Raw genomic sequence first — 20,518 nt, 5'->3', positions numbered from 1 at the left:
GCGTGTTTTTACTGCACGCTTATCTCTCCTTCTTATTAAGGAGCTTAATGTCTAGATTATGCAGGAATTCTGATTTACTGTTTGTTTTCAGATTGAATCTGAGCTATCTAAACAAATGATCTGTCTTTCTTTGATTAAATATATCCTTTATATATGTAGAAATCCAAAATTAGTTAAAATTGTACCCGTTACACATACCGCTACATGCGCCTCTTCCAGCGATCCCTTCTTCCCAAAGAAAAGAAAACCTAATCCCCGATACTTCTTCTCAAAGAAAAAAAAGACTAATCGCCTCAGTCATCTCTCTCTCACTCTCTCGCCTCAGCCATCTCTCTCTCACTCTCTCGCCTCAGCCATCTCTCTCTTGCTCTCGCTCTATCAGTATCAAGGAGCAACCTCTCTCTCTCTCTCTCTATCAGTATCAAGGAGCAACGGTGCGGGTTCGCTTGGGATCAGTTGGCCTGACCCCACAAGCAGACAATCCGAGTATCCGCTTGATCTGATCCAATGGCTCCGAAGCCACCCCCCTCGAAGCGCCGTCGTAAGAGCGACTCCGCCGATGAGAAAGAGATAGAAAATAGCAACGAGAAAGAGATAGAAAATAGCAACGAGAAAGGGAACAAGGCGCCTCTTGTTGTGTTTGCTCATAGCGCCGGCGCTCCCTCCACCTCCGATTTGATGGTTAGGTAAGTTTTGAGGTAGTATTCATTTTGGGTTCATTGATTGGCTTGTGTTTGGTTTAGTATATTTGCGTTGTCATAGTTTAGAAGTGAATCCAATTCGCTCAAAGACCAGCAATTCATGAAAGTTCGAAGCGCAAGGTGCCTCTGTATAGGCTTAATTGAAGTGCTTTGTACTAATAGGAAATCAATTTTGAAAATTTATGTGTTCTTACAGTTTGGCTCAAACATAACGGTGAAGGGAAAAAAAACTGAATATTATAATGTATAAATCTTATTATGTCATAACCTTCCATTGTTTATAAGGAAAAATTCTTGAAAGCTGTCACTAACAGTGGTGGTGCATTTATGTGTGCAGTTAGTGTAAGTGAAATAGAGGCATTATACAAGTTATTTAAAAAGATTAGCAGTTAGTAGACTATGTGCTAATTTGTTATGCTTTTTTATTCATTAAATGAAGAAATCGAAGAGGAATCAATCCACTGAATCATAACAAAAATATTCAGGAGATGGTTCGTAAAGTGCATACCATGAAACAATCGATGTTACAACAAGTGTGAAGGAGACGCTTTGTTATCATTTATATCATGCATATTTTATTATTTTTCAATTACAATAGTTGATAACAATATTTTTCCTTATTTTGCACGAGAAGGGGTAGAGAGAGAAGAGAAGGAGTAGAGAGAGAAGATGCATATTTTCGTGAAAACCCTAACTGAAGACGATCACTATCGAAGTAGAGAGCAGCGACACAATCGACGATGCCAAGACCAAGATTCAGGTCCCAATTCATCCATCTCTCTTTTCCATTGATCTTGTTGAGTACCTAGGGTTTTGTCTAAATTTGGTTTGTTATGTAAAATCATACTTTTAATAGGTATATGTGGAACTATAATTGATTTCTGTTATCCTTGATGAGATTATTACATAGGAATTCTAATGGACCCGCATTTAGGTTGATTACGAATTCTTGCTTTTTTGAGAATTCTTATCAAGTACCAAATTTGGTTTTTTTATGCATTAATTGATGAGCATAATATCAAAGTCGAAGACTATGATTAATGAAACTTTATTTTTATTTTTTACTATGGAGCTGTAGCTATATAGGTTCTTTTTAATGTCTTTTTACTTGTCAAATTGATGCATTCTGAATGTACAGATCCCGGGGGCAATATATCATTTTTCTCAAAATATTTTGCATCCCCTTCAGCAGGTCCATCAGGTCCAGTGAGGAGAAGTATTGCACATAATTTCTCTTCTAATATAAACCGCCTACCACAGGTTACTTGTTTTCCTTTTGACAGAATTACAGTTTCTTTACTCTTCTAATACCTGTTCCTAAACAGCTTGTCACCACATTAATTTGATAGACTTACTATTAATAGTGTAATGTTTGTAGTGTCAAGGTAATATTCAGTTTTTGCTGGTATGCGATGTATGGTTTAATAAAGGAATTTTAATAAAAGTCGTGATTTCAAGCTTAAAACAAAAAATTTCAGTAAACTTTCATGTTTCCTTTAAATTTTTTGCTCTCAACCTCTGCTGCACTTAATTTTGGATAATATACATCTTACTGTTCAAAGAAATCAGTATAATAAAGTATTGAAACCAAAGGATACAGTTGCTGCTTTCACAGGGGCAAAAATGTCCATAACACTCAAAATTCTTTTTCTCCCAATATGTTTGGAATTTGGCAATGACATTTATACATTACTTCAAGCATAGTCATATACATTTTTAGAATTTTTATAGAATTTATGGACAAACACATTAATAGGAATAATCAAAATAGTTAGCATCTGAAAAAAAATAAAACAGTCAACTGTGAGTTCACCAGTTAAATTTGATGTAATCCTTAATAAAATGTTTGAAATTAAGTTGAGTAGACCTCTAGGTATGTTCATACATCACTTCTATGCATTTTTAAACCTTTGGATTGTATTTTTTATTAAAGAAATGAGAATCATAATGTATTTTTTTTTAAATTGCATATTAGTCACAAATTGCATACTACCTTTACATGATTTAGCGCTTTCAAATGCTGTTAAGTGCAAACGGTACTTGCTTCCTGAACCGCGCTAGCCCGGGCTCCACACAATTACCCAATATCAAAATTGCTTTGCCTCTGCGCTTAAGCGCATCAGGTGCTCCCTTTGATTGCATTGCTAATATCTTTGCACAATCTCCTGAACTTGTGATATTTCTGTGTATACAGGAACTGGTACGGGATTTAATTAGTGGTACTACAAATACCGACACAGTTGTGCTAGATGTGCAAAGCACATTCCACAAGTTAATTCTTCATGGTGTATGCCAAGTAATATAATTAAGATACAGACATACTGTACCAAAGATCTAAATATATATTCTTCATAACAGTATAACCTGAAATGGGTTTCTCTTTTGTGCAGTTTTACAATGTCATGTGTGTTACTGGTGTGTTGTGCAAAATATAGGGATTTTTTTTATATACCAGTGCTGTTACTGGTGTGTTGTTTCTAACTAATATTCTTTCTTTCTTTTTTCCAGACGTGGACCATCACTCCTCGTCTTGTTCAAGCCTCTTCTTTTCTGGATGTGCTTAATGAATTCTTTCTGACATTATGTACTCAACTTTACCTTTTAGATTTGCACCTGGGTGCAAGGTAATTGCATTTTTTTTGGAAAGTTATATGCTGTGTAGATGCAGTAATGTTATTGGATCCATGATGTAGACAGTCATTGCACGGGGTTTACTGCGTAGATGATGTAGACAGTTATTGGATCCATGATGTGTAGAAAGTTATATGCTGTGTTGATGCAGTAATGTTTTTGGAAAGTTATTGATTTCAGTTATTTTAGCACAATATAGTTTTAGAAAATGGCTAAATTCAATTTGTATTTCAATCTTCTTTATGAAGGAAGTGACTACTGGAATTTTACAAGTTCATGAGAAATTTTCTTCTTTGTATAATATATCTCCGTTGCAACGCACGGGCATGATACTATGGGTTCGGTGCATGCCTTGCTGCTGAAATGTTCTTTATGCTCTTGGTAGGTAATTCCTTCTTTGATGTTTTAATTTAGATAAATATTTTGTAGTGTTTTTGGTAATTCTAATTGTAGAACATATGATAGGGTTTATATATGTTGTAATGTCTCAGATATATTTGCTTCTGTTGATTACAAAAATTTTAAAATTGAGGCCTGTGAGAAAATGAACTTAGATATTATAGTAAAAAAATTATACTTGCACAATTTCCTTGTTGAATATAAGCCTTTTATTGTATGGTTGGTTCTAATTTATTAGAAAGAAAATGATTCTTGTGTCAGAACATGAAGACATGTTTTGATAGCTAAAAAATAAGACGAGTTTTTTTTCTCCGGGATATCTGAGTACTAAATATTTTTTCATACTGGTAACTATCTACAACTACCTCGCTCTGAATACGATCTACACTGACAATGATACTTAAAAAAAAAATCATGTTATATTCGATTCGCTTTTTTCATTTATTGTTGTTTCTTTTACACATGCTACCGGGGATGCTCTTAAAGGCCCTCATATGCTGGCCAATTGGGCAAGACGAACGAGGCAACACACAGCGGTCTTAACGACAACCCAATTGGATACACACCAAGAGGTCTCATCAGTCTTGGATGAAACTTTCTTCACAATTGATGTCCCAGGAAATACTGACAATGGATCAATGGAGGAGGTTGGGTACTGACAGAACAGCACCAACAGATTCACCGAAGAATGACAAGCAGATAGATGTTTTTACTGGTAAAATTGGTACAGGATCGGAAGAGTTCTCCGATTTTTCTGATAAACAAAGAGCTGTCAGAAGCTAACGGAAGTTTTACAATTAGACCCCCATTCTTTTCTTTTGAAAAAAGGAAACGGGAGGGTAGTGTTTAGTTTCACCTTTTAGTTTAGATTTAAATGTTAGGCTTTTTCTCCTTTTTTTTATCTAAAGTCTGTTAATTTTCCTGTACTGTAATTTATTTATTTATTTTTATTTTTCCTAAGTGACAATGTAAAATAAAATATACCCACGGGTTTCATCTCAAAAAAAAAAAAATCTTGGAAAGGGTATGAATTTAAGTGATTGGCTGTATTATGTTATGTTTTATTAAATATTATAAATTTAGTTTCTTATGACAAGTTCCATTATACTGGAAAAAAAATTACTTGCGGGATTTCTAAGTTCAAATGTAAAATATCAAAAAAGTACTTGCAGAATCATATAGATAGATGTTGGTGCAGATATATGCAGAAACTGCCACCTTGGAAGTGGAGAAGAATGGGGAGCTTTTTAATGGCATCTAACTCGGGTAGGTAAAGTGATGCCGTCATTTGATTTTGTATTTTTAGTATTTTTCTGCTATTTTAAATATCCATCTGAATCTCATCTTTCAAAAAAAAAAAAAAATCTTAAATTAGCAAGTTGTTTTCCTAAAACACCCCTAGAAAAATGCATAAAAACATAGCTTCAGGTCTCCTAAAATCTTGAAAATTCTTAAGCATACAGAACAGATTTAGACCTACATTTTCATGAAAAGAACAAAAATTTTGGTTCATTCAATTATCCCCGAAATAATTTTTGAATATTAGTTGTTAGAATAGTGAACAACAACTAAAAATGAATTACCATTACAATCTTGTAATGTTAATAGATAGCATAATGAGATTCGGTTTCCACTTAATTTTTGAGGAAATTTCTCTCTGTAGCAGTACCATTGATTTATTAAAGTTTGTAACTTTGTAAAAATTCAAAATAATATAAAATCTCTGCAAAGATCATGTCCTTCAATTTTTAAATAATTATTATTTTTATTGGAATGCTTCTTTTTTAATAAAAATATGTGTTTTCTCTTATAATATGACCCGTTGCATCGCACGGGCACGATACTAGTCTTTATTTATGAAGCTTAAAAAGTCGATCTGGACCGTTTATCATGATCTCCATATTAAAATATACTTTGCGATCAAATTTTATATTTTTTGGAAAAGTTTTTATTATTTTTTAAGAATTTTTTGAAATTTATGTTTTTCAGAAAATTATGAACCGTCGAAAAACAATGATTTTAAAAAATTCTCCAAAAATTGCAAAAGTTGGTCTCCAAGCACATTTTGATATGGAATCATGCATGTTTGACCGGTTTGGATCAATTTTTTGAATTTTGAAATCACAAAATATAGGTGTGAAGTAAAATATGTGTTTTACTTCATGAAGCACAATAGCCTAACTCCTAAAAATATTATATTTATTAAAAAAAATTAATTTCAAGAACATATATATCTTTAGATGATGAGGGTTCAAATGCCTCCATTTTTTTTCATGCCTCTATTTCTAAAAGCGTTAATAAATCAAAATTTAAATCATAAACGTCAAAATAAAACCGTTAGATATGATCTACGTTATTTTTTCTATGTGCTCATAAAAAAATATCACATTTCGATTTTGTTTTTATGTGAACCAATCATTTGAAAAATCAACATCTAGAAATTATCCACATTGGTATGTTTTTACAAGTTCTTGATGACACTCAAAACAAAGTTGAAATGTCATAATTTTTTACACGTGCATAGATAAAATGATATTAGTCATATCCAACTGTTTTATTTTGACTTTTAAGTTTTAAATTTTGAGTTATTAAAGCCGAAATTTTTAAATATACCATAATAGAAAAAATAATAGAACTAGGGTGTTCTTAAGCTCACCAAAGTATTTGGTGAGCTTAACTCCAAAACTCACCAAATCAATTTCAAATGACGAATCTGAATCGTTGGAACCCACCTACCTTACGAGTAATGCATCTACATGTGAAAATTTTAAACATTTGAATTAATTTAGTATAAAGTCGGGTCAAAATTAGAAGGTTAATAAATTAATTTTAGTGCATTAATTTTTTGAACGTTTTTTGACCGCTTGACTTTATACTAAATTAATTTGAATGTTTAAAATTTTTACATGTAGACGAATCACTCGTAGGGTAGGCAGATTTCAACCGTTCGGATTCGTCATTTGAAACCGATTTGATGAGTTTTAGAGTTAAGCTCACCAAACAATTTGGTGAGCTTAAGAACACCCTAGTTCTACTCATAAACCAAATAACCATTTTTCTAAAAATTCAAAATTTATCCTAGCCGCATCTACCCAATGCGACCCTTTTTTTTTTCCTTTTTCTCATTTTTTTCTTCCCAAACTGATGCGGCTGATACCGGAATTTTTCATTATATTATTTTTTAAATAAAAAATGAGGCACAAGTTGAATAATTATATATTATTTTATGTATCAGCCGCATATGATATGTTTAACATGCAAATCCAACTACAATATAAATAAATACATACAAAAAAAATATTAACATGCAAATTCAATTAAATATTGACATGTATGACATGCAAACCCAATTAAATATTAACATTCATCTACATTATTCTACAATTACACTAAAAAAAAAAATCATTCAACAATTGATTTATACTACATGCAAAACGCTAAATTACTCTATATGCAAACTAAAAAATTCTACAATTAATAATTACACTACAAAAACATAAATTACACTAAACAAAATACCGGTTGTTGTATGTCTACCGTTGATAGAAAACTTAAACTGAATTTTTGAGGTTCTAAACGATGTTTTTTTTTTTGCAATTCTAATTCTGTCGGGGCAAAATTCCGACCCATCTCGTCCCCCCTTCCAAATTGGGGTCATACGCGCAAATCTGACTTTTCTAGCCAAAGTTATGATTGTTTAAAGTTTTTTCAAAAAACAACGATGCTTCCGTGCAAAAACACCGATAACGCAACAATGCTTTATGCTCGGCTTAACAACGGCAGAATTGCATCTATGTTTCATTGCCAAAACATCGATGACGCGTTCATGCTCTCTAAACGGCCATAACTTAAAAATGCATTTACTATTTATTGCGTGCATTTGTTTATTTTTTTAATGGATTACGGTTTCATTTATTATTTAAAGATCATTGAAATTATCTATAATTGTTCAATATATGTATTTTAAATTTGATAATTTGTATTCTAATTATGGTTTATAAAATAAATTCTTCAACTTGCGCCGCATCTTTTGTTTAAAAAATAATATAATAAAACAATTCAGTATCAACTGCATCTGTTTGGGAAGGAAAAAAAAGGGGAGGGGGGGCACATCCCCTAGATGCGATCTCCAGAAAAGGGGTCCGCATCTACCCGATGCAATCAGGGTAAATTTTGAATTTCCAGAAAATAATAGTTATTTAGTTTATTATTTTTTTCTAGAGGAGGGTTCAAATGCTTCCATCATGCCTTCATTTTTTAAAACTTTAATAACTCAAGATTTAAAACTTAAAAGTCAAAATAAAACCGTTAGATGTGATCTATGTTATCTTCTCTATGTGCTCATAAAAAATTATCACATTTCAATTTTGTTTTTATGTGAATCAATAAGTTCAAAAATCAACGTCTAGAAATCATCCAAATTAGTGCATTTTTTACAAGCTCTTGATGATAATCAAAATAAAATTGAAATGTCATAATTTTTTACATGTGCATAGATAAAATGATGTAGATCATATCCAATTGTTTTATTTTGATTTTTAAGTTTTAAATTTTGAATTATTAAAGTTTTAAAAAATGGAGGCATGGTGGAGGCACAAAAAATGGAGGCATTTGAACCCTCCTCTTTTTTCTATTATGGTATATTTAAAAATCTCGGTTATTAAAGTTCTTAAAAATAGAGGTATTTGAACCCTCCTCGTATATAAATATATGTATTAAATTTGGGCCAATTTTAAAGATGTTTAGTCTTCAATATAACTAGGGGTGAGGATTATCCGGTCCGTATCCGGTTGAGATCCAGATTCGGATAAACAAATTCGATAGTATCCGGATACGAATCTGAATAATATTTGGATACAGAGCACATCACCCGAATTCAGATACGGATCCGACACCACAAACGGAGCGGATATCCGCATCTATACGAAGCATAATGAAGTGGTATACAACCCGGATCCGCTATGCTCTCTCCATTGAATAATGAGAAGCAGTGGATGACTTCATATACTGCTCTCAAACTGTCTTTTTCTTTTGTGGGACTAAGTATCATTAGTGAACAGTGCACAGTCCGAATACATGTTTTGAATATTATTCTATTTCATTGATGTTGATGGGTTGATGGCCCATAAATTTACACTTGCCCCGTTAGGTTTTAATTAACTTTTTTTATTCTTGTGGATCTTCTATGCTATATTATGTGAAGAGTTTTGTAACGCAGAAAACATTTTTTTATTATAGTTGATCAAAACAATATATTAATTATTAAATAGACATTAAGAACAGCCGTAACAGTGACAATCAATAAATTTTCATGACAATAGTGATAATAATGATTATTTATCTTGAATAAAAAAAAAATCACACACTCCATTGAGGTGTGATTTCTATATTTAAGTTCATATGACTCAATTATTCAATAATTATTCATTTCGTATCCGTATTCGAAGATTATCTACTCTGTATCCGTATCCGTTTAAGGCGGATTTGATTTTAAATTTTAGTATATGTTTACTATCCATATCCGTATTCGTGTCCGCTCATTGAAAGACGGATACGGGTGTGGGTGTGGTATGAGCATTATCCACTCCGTTTTCACCCCTAAATATAACCAACCAATTTAAGATTTTTAACAGTAGAATTTTAATGGCTTGTGATGAATGATCAATCAAATTTCAAATTCATCAAACTTAACAGGCATCATATCTAAATAATCGAGAACATCTACAATTTGAATTATTTTTAAATTTTTTTTTAAATACGCACACACACACACACCATAATAATTGGATTTGTATACATCTAGAGACCTAGAGTTCCACACGGAAAAAGAACCCTTACCATAAAAGCTGGAATTTTGTGTATGTTGGAATTATTCAAAATTCCACCTACCCTTTGAAAAAAAGATCAGGAAAACTATTGATATCATGACTCAACAAACTTTTACAAGGTAAACATTATGTCACAAGTACACTATACAAATATAGCATGCATAATATTAAAAATTAATATTGATCGTCTGATTAAACAAGAATAAATAGAGAATTTTTGCTTTTCTTATAAGACTAGTTCTTAATTTTAGTAAGATAATATTGACCTATAAATATGGTCATATATATGGATTACGATAAAATTACTTTTAAATTTTTGTTATTTTATTTTTGTAAATCTCAATATCATTGTATAACTTGCATCAACTTAATAATTAAGTTTCAATAAGTTTACAAACATGATCTGCATGAAGTTCTTATATTATATATTAGTGTAGTGCAAGTTCAAGCAAGTGTTCATACAAGTTGAATGATGTTCATTATAACGTGGGGGGGTTCAAAATAGCATGAGCAAAAACTTAAAACACTGTCCACATTATATATAGGTTTTTAATTTAAATTATAAAATAATTCAAGATTTACAAGAACATAAATCGGTAGAAGATAACTGTTATTTTCTTAATTAATTAGTATAAAATTTGATGTAATTAATCCTAATTTGGCTGTCAAAAAAAAATTTGTTGGATATATATCCACTTACAAAATGTGCTCTTTATGTGCCGCCCTCATATAAAATGTGCTCTTATTTACAAAATGTGTTCTTCACATTTTAAATAATAGCACATTTTGTTTAAGTGCATATATATATATATATGAGGAGAATGTTCTCTTCTTTATGTGCTTGACAACAAGCAAATTCAGTAGGCTTTTATTTACTTGTTTATATTCAAATCAATGTTTATAGTCAAAGTCGTCTATATATTAATAACCGTCTCTGTTTCGTGCTTCGTGTAACTACGTACGCCTTCTTAAGCCAAATAAATCGAAAACCGAAATACTTCTGAAAGCAAATATATGAAACCAACTATCTCCTCTAACAAGATGATCATGATCACATTATTTCTCAGTATTTGTCTCCTCTCCATCCCCTTGACATCGGCGGTAAAAGATGGTAAGACATGTATTTCTCTTCTTGGCATGGATATTTAGAATATTATTCTTATTTCTTGGCCATTTTGGTACTTTCATATATAGTGATCAAGTTCCATATACCATATATTTTGATCATATGTGTAGAGAATGGAACAAGCTATAGCTATACACCAGGTGCTATAGATGGGCCAGAGCACTGGGGCGAGCTAAGCGATGAATGGCAAACGTGCGGCACGGGTCTTGCTCAGTCGCCAATTGATATATCGACACAATCCGTTGAAGAACAACCAAATTTGGGAAGCCTTGTTAAATCATACTGGCCAAGCAGAGCCACGCTAAAGAGGCGTAGCCACCACATCGAGGTGATCGATATTTGCATATGCTTCAGTACTTAACATAGTTTCTAATCTAGTGGCTAGCTAAGCTAATTATATATTATAATTATGTGTAAAAAAAATTAGGATGGAAATTTGATCCAAATTTTTTGTTTAAATATTTAAATAAAAAAACTTGATCTCTATTTTTTATTTTATTTTTAAAATACAAGTGTTGTGAACTTGGTTTGATCTTGGTTACAGCTAAAATGGAAGAACGAAGCAGGAAGCATATTCATTAATGATACAAAATATGATCTTACTCAGTTGCATTGGCACTATCCATCAGAGCACACAATCGATGGCAAAAGGTGCTTCTTTTTTTGTTTATTTAAATGAATGCATTACAAAATTAGTTCTAGTCTAATTAATTAAGATAATTAGCCAAAAGAAAGTTTTATCATATAATTTTTATCTGAAAAAAAAAAGATGCATTGAACTGCATAGGATTAAATTAGAAGAAAAACAAGTTGAATGATGTTCATAAATGGAAAAAAAAAATCAGCTGTTGGGCCCTGTTATTCTAATGACAGCCGTTCAACTTTTGTTGAGATTCGTGCAAAAAAATATATATTCGGTCCTAATCAACCTATTTTTTCATCTCAAAGAAAAACCAAGGTGAAAATGGAAAGCAGATGAAATGAAAGATTCTATAGATTTAAATCTTCGCACAAATATTCAACTATAATATACCATGTCTAGAATTACAATAATACCTCTAACTGTAACTTTTCTAATCCAATAACAATTGTTCGAAACTTCTTTAGTGTCCAAAATATTTAATTTAATTATATTATTTTATTGCACTATTTGTGCCTTTAAAAAATAATAATGTTATAGGTACGACATGGAGATGCATGTCGTTCACAAGAGCAGTGACAACAAGACAGCAGTCATTGGAATCTTGTACGAATACGGCCATCCTGATTCTTTCTTAACTAGGGTTTGTTTATATAATCTCAAATTTTATTTTATTTTAGCACCTTAGGTTTTCACAAATACAGCCCTTCTATTTTTACTGAGGAGCATTAAAATGCACCCTCCCTTTTGTGCTCTTAACATGCATCATCTCTTCATATTTTCATTTTTAAAGTTTAAATAGTTGATTCGAACCTTCCAACGTGTTCTTCATATTAAAATGTACTTAGAGACCAAATTTTATATATTTTTGAAAAAATTTTACTATTTTTTCAAAATTTTTGAAAATCATCACTTTGCTGAATTTTTTATTATTGCTTAGTTTAATCAAAAATTCTGAAAAAATAGTAAAAAATTTCCAAAAATGTAAAATTTGGTCGCCAAGCACATTTTAATATGAAGAACACGTTGGAAGGTTCGAATTGACTATTTGAACTTTGAAAATAAAAATATGAGGGGAGAGTGGACGTTAGGAGCACAAAAAGAGGGTGCGGGTGCATTTTAACCCTCCTCGTTTTTTATATATGTTAAGTGTTTAATTAATGAGGAGGGTTCAAATGCCTCCATATTTTTGTGCCTCCATCTCTCTCCATCATTTTCAAAGTTCAAACAGTCGATCCGAACCGCTCAACCTAACCTCCATACTAAAATATGTTTGGAGACCAAATTTTATATTTTTAGGAATTTTTTTACTATTTTTTTAGATAGGTACAAAAATACTTTTTTTAGATGGTTCAGATTTACTGATTTTGTACCTATCTAAAAAAATTCCTAAAAATATAAAATTTGGTCTCCAATCATATTTTAGTATGGAGGTTAGGTTGAGCGGTTCGGATCGACTGTTTGAACTTTGAAAATGATGAAGAGAGATGGAGGCATGATGGAGGCATTTGAACCCTCCTCTTAATTAATTATATATGAGGAAAGATTCATATACAACATTTGTAAGTTACAACATCTTACAACAATTCATTTTTGTTATTTTCAAAGTTAAAATAATCGATTTAAACCGTTCAACATGATATCTATATTAAAATATGCTTGGATATCAAATTTTTTATTTTTTTTATTTTTTTTACTATTTATTAAGTATTTTATAAAACTGTTGTTATTAAACAATATAATTCTGAACCACTGAAAAACAACAATTTTGTAAAATACTTAATAAATAACAAAAAAATTCATAAAAATGTGAAATTTGATCTCCAATCACATTTTAATATAGAGATCATGTTGAATGATTTGAATCGACAGTTTAGACTTTAAAAATTACAAAATCAAATTATTATAAAATATTGTAACTTACAAATGTTAATGGATCCCTTCTCATTATATATTATATGATTTAAATGTAGTTGAATTTTCTCCCCCATGCAGTTGGAGCCATACATTAGGTCGATGAGCTTGACAAAAAGTAAAGAAGAGCCAATTGGAATTGTAAATCCAGAATATGCCATGGGGTTTGGTAAAAAATATTACCGTTACATGGGTTCTCTTACGACCCCTCCTTGCACCGAGGGGGTTGTTTGGACAATTGCCAAAAAGGTTGGTATATATGAGAAAATTTCAACAAGTTGTAACTATTTTAGTTTTTATAAATATCTAGAATTTATCGTTTAAATTTTTGTTATTGTTGTTGTTGTCGTCAGGTAAAATCTGTTTCGAGAGAGCAAGTGCAAATGCTAAAAGAAGCTGTTGATAATGTTAGTGATTATATATAATTATTTATCTATTAAAACATTACTTTTGGCTTGCAAATGCTTATTCAAAAGGGAAAACATTTGCATTAATGTCAAACAAATTATTAATATCATTTCAAAAAAAAAAAATATTCTTGAAATTGGGGAATTCGAAAAATATCAGGGCTTCCAATTTAATCTACGGTTTCATTCTTGAGAGGGGGCGCAGAATAAATTGGATGACCCCAAAAACCTAAATATCAGTATATTACAATGCATTTTTGGTTTTTGGAAGTCTCTAATTCAATCTGTGACTCTCCAAGAATGAGTCTGTATATTGAATTGGCGGCCCTGATATTTTTAAAATTTCCCTATAAACATAGTTTTTTGGTTTATTTTTTTTTTAAATATGGTATAAATAAATAAATAAATTCGGGCGCTAATTAATCTCACCAACTTTTACAGGGTTCGGAAGACAATGCAAGACCCCTTCAAAATATCAATGGCAGAGTCGTTGGTTTCTACAAAGGAAGAAAATTCACTAGTCATTTGTTTTCCCCATTACAAAATAATGAGATATATTATTATTGAACAAAAATGTAAGTATCATTGAATCAGTGTTCCTTGTGAGGAAGGTGTACTAGAAAGGGAATTGCTGATTGCTGCAATGTAGCTGTTACAATAAATAGTGAATAAATCTTTCGTTGTGTAATACCATGGTAATCAAATATTAAATGTTATATGTTGTGTTAAATTGTTAATATTTGAAAACTATAGTAGATTTTGAAGTCATCTCCAATGCAATGCATTAGGTGTTTTCTAGGTAACAGACATACAATAGTAGATCTCAGCAACTCAAATGTGTTTCTAAATAATTGTTAATTACTTTTTAAAAATTAAAGTCTCTAAAGTTTCTAACTCTCACATCTCTGAAATTAATTTTAGAGTTTCTATTAAGCCAATTAGCAACAAATTAAAAAGGAGAAACAATCTAAGCCAATCATTTATCCAGCATAAAGTTTATAAACAGTTTCTTAATAAGAAACTTTACTACATAGTTTATAAATAAGAAACTTTCTCACATCTCTGAAACTGAATTAGAGAATTTTCAATAAAAATGATTCAATAGAAAGGACTTGTGACAATTTATAGTATCAGAAATTATGAATGTTAATCCTTTCTCAATAAGGTTAAAGAATGAGAACTAAGCTTATCACGGTTAGCTACGGTATTGTGCTTCCTGTAGAAAACTATGAAGTTGATATTTAATGCATAACACTGAATGACTGAAGAGATTTCAAAACTTGACCTCTATTTTATTATAGAAAAAATAAACAAATAAGCCCAATTTAGGCCCACTACACTGGATAATAAAATATTCAACGACCCAAGTAGGATCCAGAGATTTGTGCAACTCCGACCAAATAGGAATGAAACGACCAAAGAAGAGACAAACCAAACTGGGGAAATGATTCTCTCCTCTCCATTCACAACAGCTGGTGCTCATCACTATGAGATGCCTCTCAGACTGAGGCCTTTCCCTTCTCTAAAGCGAGCGTTTCTCTCTTCTTCTTCTCTCGTGCCCGCCATGGCTGCCTCCTCTTCTACCACTGTCTCCACCACCGAGTCCGATGCTGGATCTCAGTCGAAGCAACCCGCCTCCTCTTCGCCCCCTTTACAGGTGGATTTGATTTTTGTTTTTATTTGATTCATTAATTAGGAATTTAGAACTTCGTTATAAGAAAATGAGGATCAAATTTCAGCTAGTATCTGAGTTCTTAGACCGATTCATGCTCTTCCTCAAAAAAATCGTTGATATTTCAGAATTTTCTCGATGTGCTATGCAATTGAGGCTGTATCTATTTAATGTTGTTTTGGTAGTTATCTTTGTTCCGGATCTAAATTTAGTTTCCGTGTTGATTTTATCTCTTTGCTGCTAATTTATAAATGTGTAACTGTGGCTACTTGGTAGCTTAATTTAGTCCTTGAACGTTGAGATTGTAACAAATAACATATTAAAGTATTGCGGCCATACGAATTACCGTTTTAGCTAGAACCAGTACAAAAATATACACTTGATCTTGCTTTTGAACTCTTGAATAGTGTTCATTGAACCTAGACACTTTTTTAACTAAAACCTTCGTTTTTTATTTCAGCACATGTGCTTAAAAAAAAGTTATTGTTTAATGTATGGTCACGGGACTATATACTTCATGTCTTTTACAATGATATGCAGAATCAGAACCCCCACTAAACCCATAACTTCAAAGATTTTAAAATGCATCTTTATTTCCTTTTATTTTTAATTCTGTGTAGTGAGAAGGAATCGCTTATCATAAAATTTCATGTCTGTAAGATGAAAAAGTTGTTCTTATGGATATTGATTTGAGCCTTCTTCTAAGTGTCCTGAAAATTCTTCGAGGTGGCTTTGGTTCAATAATACTGTTATGTAAAACTCCCAAAAAAATATTTTTACCATCTGAAAAAAAAAGTTAAACCAAATAACCACGAAGTATGATAAATTCCATTTCTGACATGGCCGCAGTTTGTGCAGTTTCAAACTGCAGACACATTTCTTTTTTCTTTTTTTGGTCAGAACACCAAATTAAAAGGTTGAATAATGCTTTTTTTTTGTCAGAAATAAAAAATTTGGGTAAAACTCAAACAATTTTCTTCGTACTAATCATTTTCATATCGCCTTGTTGCACCTATAACCTATTATATATCTAATCATTTATTTATTCTTTCCTGTTGCACATTTTAGATACAAATATATTATTTCAACTGAATCAGAATGCTTTAACAAATATGAAATATTTTTGTCTATTGCTATTATTTAGCATCATCTTTACATGGCCGCTTAACCTACACAAATGCACCCTCCATTTTTTTTTTTTTTTAACTTCCTGTCTAACCAGCTCTTATTATCCAGGTGGCCAAGCGACTAGAAAAGTTCAAAACCACAATCTTCACGCAAATGAGCTCTCTGGCAATCAAACACAATGCAATCAACCTGGGCCAGGGTTTCCCAAATTTCGACGGCCCAGATTTTGTCAAGGACGCTGCAATCGAAGCCATTAAGGCCGGAAAAAACCAGTATGCTCGCGGTTATGGTGTACCCGACCTAAACTCGGCCATCACCAGTCGTTTCCAAAAGGACACTGGCTTAATGATCGATCCCGAAAAAGAGGTAACAGTCACCTCAGGATGCACTGAGGCAATTGCGGCAACAATTCTAGGTTTAATTAACCCAGGTGATGAGGTTGTGCTTTTTGCCCCATTTTACGACTCGTACGAGGCTGTGCTATCCATGGCTGGTGCAAACATTAGATGCATCACTCTGCGCCCCCCTGACTTTGCTGTTCCTTTAGAGGAGCTTAAATCAGTGATTTCAAAGAACACCAAGGCTATCATGATCAACACCCCACATAATCCAACTGGGAAGATGTTCACCCGTGAGGAGCTTGAATTCATTGCTGATCTCTGCACAGAAAATGATGTTCTGGTTTTCACTGATGAGGTGTATGACAAGTTGTCATTCGAGATGGACCATATCTCAATGGCCTCTTTGCCGGGGATGTTTAACCGCACTGTGACCATGAATTCATTGGGCAAGACGTTTTCTCTCACCGGGTGGAAGATAGGGTGGGCTGTTGCCCCTCCACACCTGACCTGGGGTGTCCGACAGGCACACGCATTTCTAACATTTGCAACCTCAACACCTATGCAGTTTGCAGCAGCAACTGCTCTGCGGACCCCAGATTCTTACTTTGAAGAGTTGAAAAGGGATTACATGGCCAAAAAGGCAATTTTGGTGGAGGGTTTGGAGGCAGTCGGTTTCGTTGTATACCCATCAAGCGGGACCTACTTTGTAGTTGTAGACCATACACCTTTCGGATTTGAGAATGATGTGGCATTTTGTGAGCATTTGATTCAGGAGGTTGGAGTGGTGGCAATACCAACAAGTGTGTTCTATTTGAATCCTGAGGAGGGGAAGAATCTGGTGAGGTTTACCTTTTGCAAGGATGAGGCTACTCTTAGGGGAGCAGTGGAAAGAATGAAGCAGAAGCTGAGGAGAAGGTAAATTAAATTAAGGTTTTGCTTCAATTGGTCAGGTAATAAGTTTTAGTTTGGGTTATTCTCTTGGATTGAATAAAATTTAGATGCTCCTTTTAGGACATTTTTCATAATTATAAAAACTTGAAATTCTTGTGATCTGATCTGGCTACTCTCAGCAAAAAAAATAGTCTCTGTTAGATGAATTTAGCATGAGAAAACCAGGAAAATTTTATTTAAATATCTAATTTTTCTTTTGACAGACGCTATTTGTGCTTAGTTTCTCTTGTTAACATATATTTTCTTGACCTCAATAAAGGATTTACAAAATAAATAGTCAAAATTCAGGCCCAAACTATGACCCAGTTGTAATAAAAGGCCCAGTTATATTTCTCTTGTGTTCTCAAAATGAACCGGAATTAAATATTCATACTCTGGTACTTTTTTTTTTTTTTTTTTTTTGGTTCTTACATGGCCCGTAGGACAATTACAAAAGGGCTAAACTGGTCTGTGGGCTTCCGTCAGCTTCGAATTAATTTCAGAGGCAGAAATAGCAACTAAAATTCAGAATTACCTGCAATTTGGAAAAAAAAATTAAAGCTACCAGATTGTCTGCGCACCCTTTAAGGCGCACACAGTCAAACATCGTACTTTTTTTTACAGAATGACAATTACTACGCATACAGAAATGCGTCTGTACTGTCCCCACTTTTTCTATTTTACCGAAATTTTTATATTTACACAGTAATTACCGCCTTGAAGTATACACAAAATGAGGAAAAAAAAGGATAAGCAGACAATATCTGATCACCAAATTTGTTTTTTCTAAAGTTCCAGTAATTTTGAAATTTTCGAATAATAAATAAAAGAAAAATCGGCTAAAATTGTCCTTGTTGAGATAAATAGAAAATGTCGGCTTTTCGGACCTGTTGCCTGTATATATGGAAACCGAATCGTCTGCCCCCCGGGGGGCAGGAAATTCCTGCCCCCAGAGTCTCTGCGGGGTGGGACCGGTTACTGTTTAAGGGTTTAACTATTGTTACTGTTTTTAAATGGGCCCCACCCGCAGAGACTCTGGGGGCAGACGATTCGGTCTCTGTATATATGTTCTCTCTCTATATATATTTTTTTTAATAAAGAACTCTGCACAAATCCATTTCCAAGTTACGAGGCATAGTATTCTATGGGTTGGAGCAGGACTCTGTTATTCTAAATCTAACTGTTCATCTATGTTGACATTTGTGCATAAAAAAATTTAACGGTCTGATTTAGAATAACAGGATCCTACTCTCCTATTTGGAGAGCAGTGGAGTCGGATCCCACATAACATGGTTATATCTTGAAAGGACAGATTGATTGGAAACATTAACTAATAAGGTTGCATCTGGAAGAATGGAGCTGAACTAGAAAATTTAGAGAAAATAATTAAAATTTAAAATGCATAATGCATAATGCTTAAGATTAGAACTTAAATCTTCACAAAAATTAATTAAAATTTTAACCACTAAGTTACAAGCACGTATGTAATAATTTATAAGGAGACTAAACTATATAAAAACTTTTAAAAAAATAATTAATTGAATTTTTATATAAATAATTGAAAAAAAAAATGAAATGGATGTACCTAAGCACTTCCAAAGCTATACCTTGATCCGATCCTGTCTAGAACATATATAACAAATAGATAGTGTAGGAAAAATAACAAACAGTTGTGTGTAATAATTAGGCTAGATTTTCTTCGTCAAATCAATATCTGTATCAGATACATGATGAAACCGACGAATAACAATTTGATAAAAAAAAGTTATAAATGAATATGCGGTTAGAACTTAGAAGCAGTGTTGTAAATAACGGTATGCAGTCGTCGAACGGATCAAGTACCGTCAAGCAATTAATTGAGAATAATTGAAAATAATTGGCCATATTCAGAAATAATCGCCCGATTAGGGTAAAGATTTTAACAGAGCAGTTTTGACTTCAAGCAAGGCACGAACTGTAAAATCAAAACAACGCTACATATTATTTGTGCGCTGCATGAAGCCAAAACTGCTCTGTTAAAATCTTAACCCCTAATCATGATCTGTAAACGTATGTTTTTTACAACACTGCTTAGAAATAATCATGATGTGTAAACGTAATTGCAAGATTTTTGTTTGCTAAATTTGTGAAGTGACTTGGTTGTCCTTTAAGAGGATGCTTAAAAAAAATTAACCAGAGTAACTCAATATTAAGGGAGATGTATAATTTGATTGGGTAAATTCTATTCTAAATTTTCGTCTACATTTCATCTTAGCTACGTATCATCATGAAGTAAATGCATTGTTTTAATTAATTATTTTGGTTTGAGTGATGCTATGGTAATATCCATATTACAGATCAACTTTGCTATGGATTCATATTTCTATTTTTAAAATTTTAAAAAACCATTAAACATGATCACCATATGAAAATGTACTTGAAACTAAATTTTACATTTTTTTTAATACATAAAATCACTAGATCTAAAAATTGTGGACCATCAAAGGAGTGATCTTCTACTTATCAAAATATAGTAAAAAAAATAGTGATTTTGGTTCCCAAAGAACATTTTACATGGACATCGCGTTTAACGGTACTAATTGAGTAACACTAATTGATAACACTAATTTTAAATTTAAAAAAATAGAAATATAAATTCATAACACTAATTGATCCGTATTATAATATTACATTATAATATCCATATTACAGATCAACTTTGCTATGGATTCATATTTCTATTTTTAAAATTTTAAAAAATCATTAAACATGATCACCATATGAAAATGTACTTGAAACTAAATTTTACATTTTTTTTAATA

General features: G+C 32.2%; 3 protein-coding genes across 7 annotated transcripts; all 3 read left to right on the top strand.

The window, feature by feature from the left end:
- The first annotated feature begins 285 nt into the window (after window positions 1-285).
- LOC144574210 (uncharacterized) lies at window positions 286-4,783 on the top strand. 5 transcript variants are annotated; one of them, XM_078324113.1, is made up of 6 exons: window positions 286-686; window positions 1,336-1,461; window positions 1,894-1,961; window positions 3,210-3,325; window positions 3,581-3,713; window positions 4,218-4,783. In XM_078324113.1, the coding sequence occupies exons 2-5, from the start codon at window positions 1,371-1,373 to the stop codon at window positions 3,585-3,587; spliced, it is 282 nt and encodes a 93-aa protein (XP_078180239.1). In that variant the 5' UTR covers window positions 286-686; window positions 1,336-1,370; the 3' UTR covers window positions 3,588-3,713; window positions 4,218-4,783. The 5 variants fall into 5 exon arrangements, 3 of the variants coding, with proteins under 3 accessions (XP_078180239.1, XP_078180238.1, XP_078180237.1); XM_078324112.1 differs by having other exon boundaries at window positions 1,891-1,961; XM_078324111.1 differs by having other exon boundaries at window positions 1,840-1,961.
- Window positions 4,784-10,507: 5,724 nt separating this feature from the next.
- On the top strand, window positions 10,508-14,362 carry LOC144574205 (dioscorin DB3L-like). The gene is made up of 7 exons (XM_078324105.1): window positions 10,508-10,670; window positions 10,796-11,013; window positions 11,230-11,336; window positions 11,866-11,968; window positions 13,321-13,488; window positions 13,593-13,646; window positions 14,088-14,362. Exons 1-7 carry the CDS (start codon window positions 10,574-10,576, stop codon window positions 14,211-14,213), a joined length of 873 nt encoding a protein of 290 aa, XP_078180231.1. The 5' UTR covers window positions 10,508-10,573; the 3' UTR covers window positions 14,214-14,362.
- A 658-nt stretch (window positions 14,363-15,020) lies between these two features.
- On the top strand, window positions 15,021-17,940 carry LOC144573962 (Pyridoxal phosphate (PLP)-dependent transferases superfamily protein). The gene is made up of 2 exons (XM_078323754.1): window positions 15,021-15,303; window positions 16,555-17,940. The coding sequence occupies exons 1-2, from the start codon at window positions 15,091-15,093 to the stop codon at window positions 17,704-17,706; spliced, it is 1,365 nt and encodes a 454-aa protein (XP_078179880.1). The 5' UTR covers window positions 15,021-15,090; the 3' UTR covers window positions 17,707-17,940.
- The last annotated feature ends 2,578 nt before the right edge of the window (window positions 17,941-20,518 follow it).

This window comes from Carex rostrata, chromosome 22 (assembly GCF_964058835.1).
Source record: "Carex rostrata chromosome 22, lpCarRost1.2, whole genome shotgun sequence".
In the NCBI taxonomy this organism is placed as follows: Eukaryota; Viridiplantae; Streptophyta; class Magnoliopsida; order Poales; family Cyperaceae; genus Carex; species Carex rostrata.
This window is presented reverse-complemented; position numbering and strand designations above follow the sequence as displayed.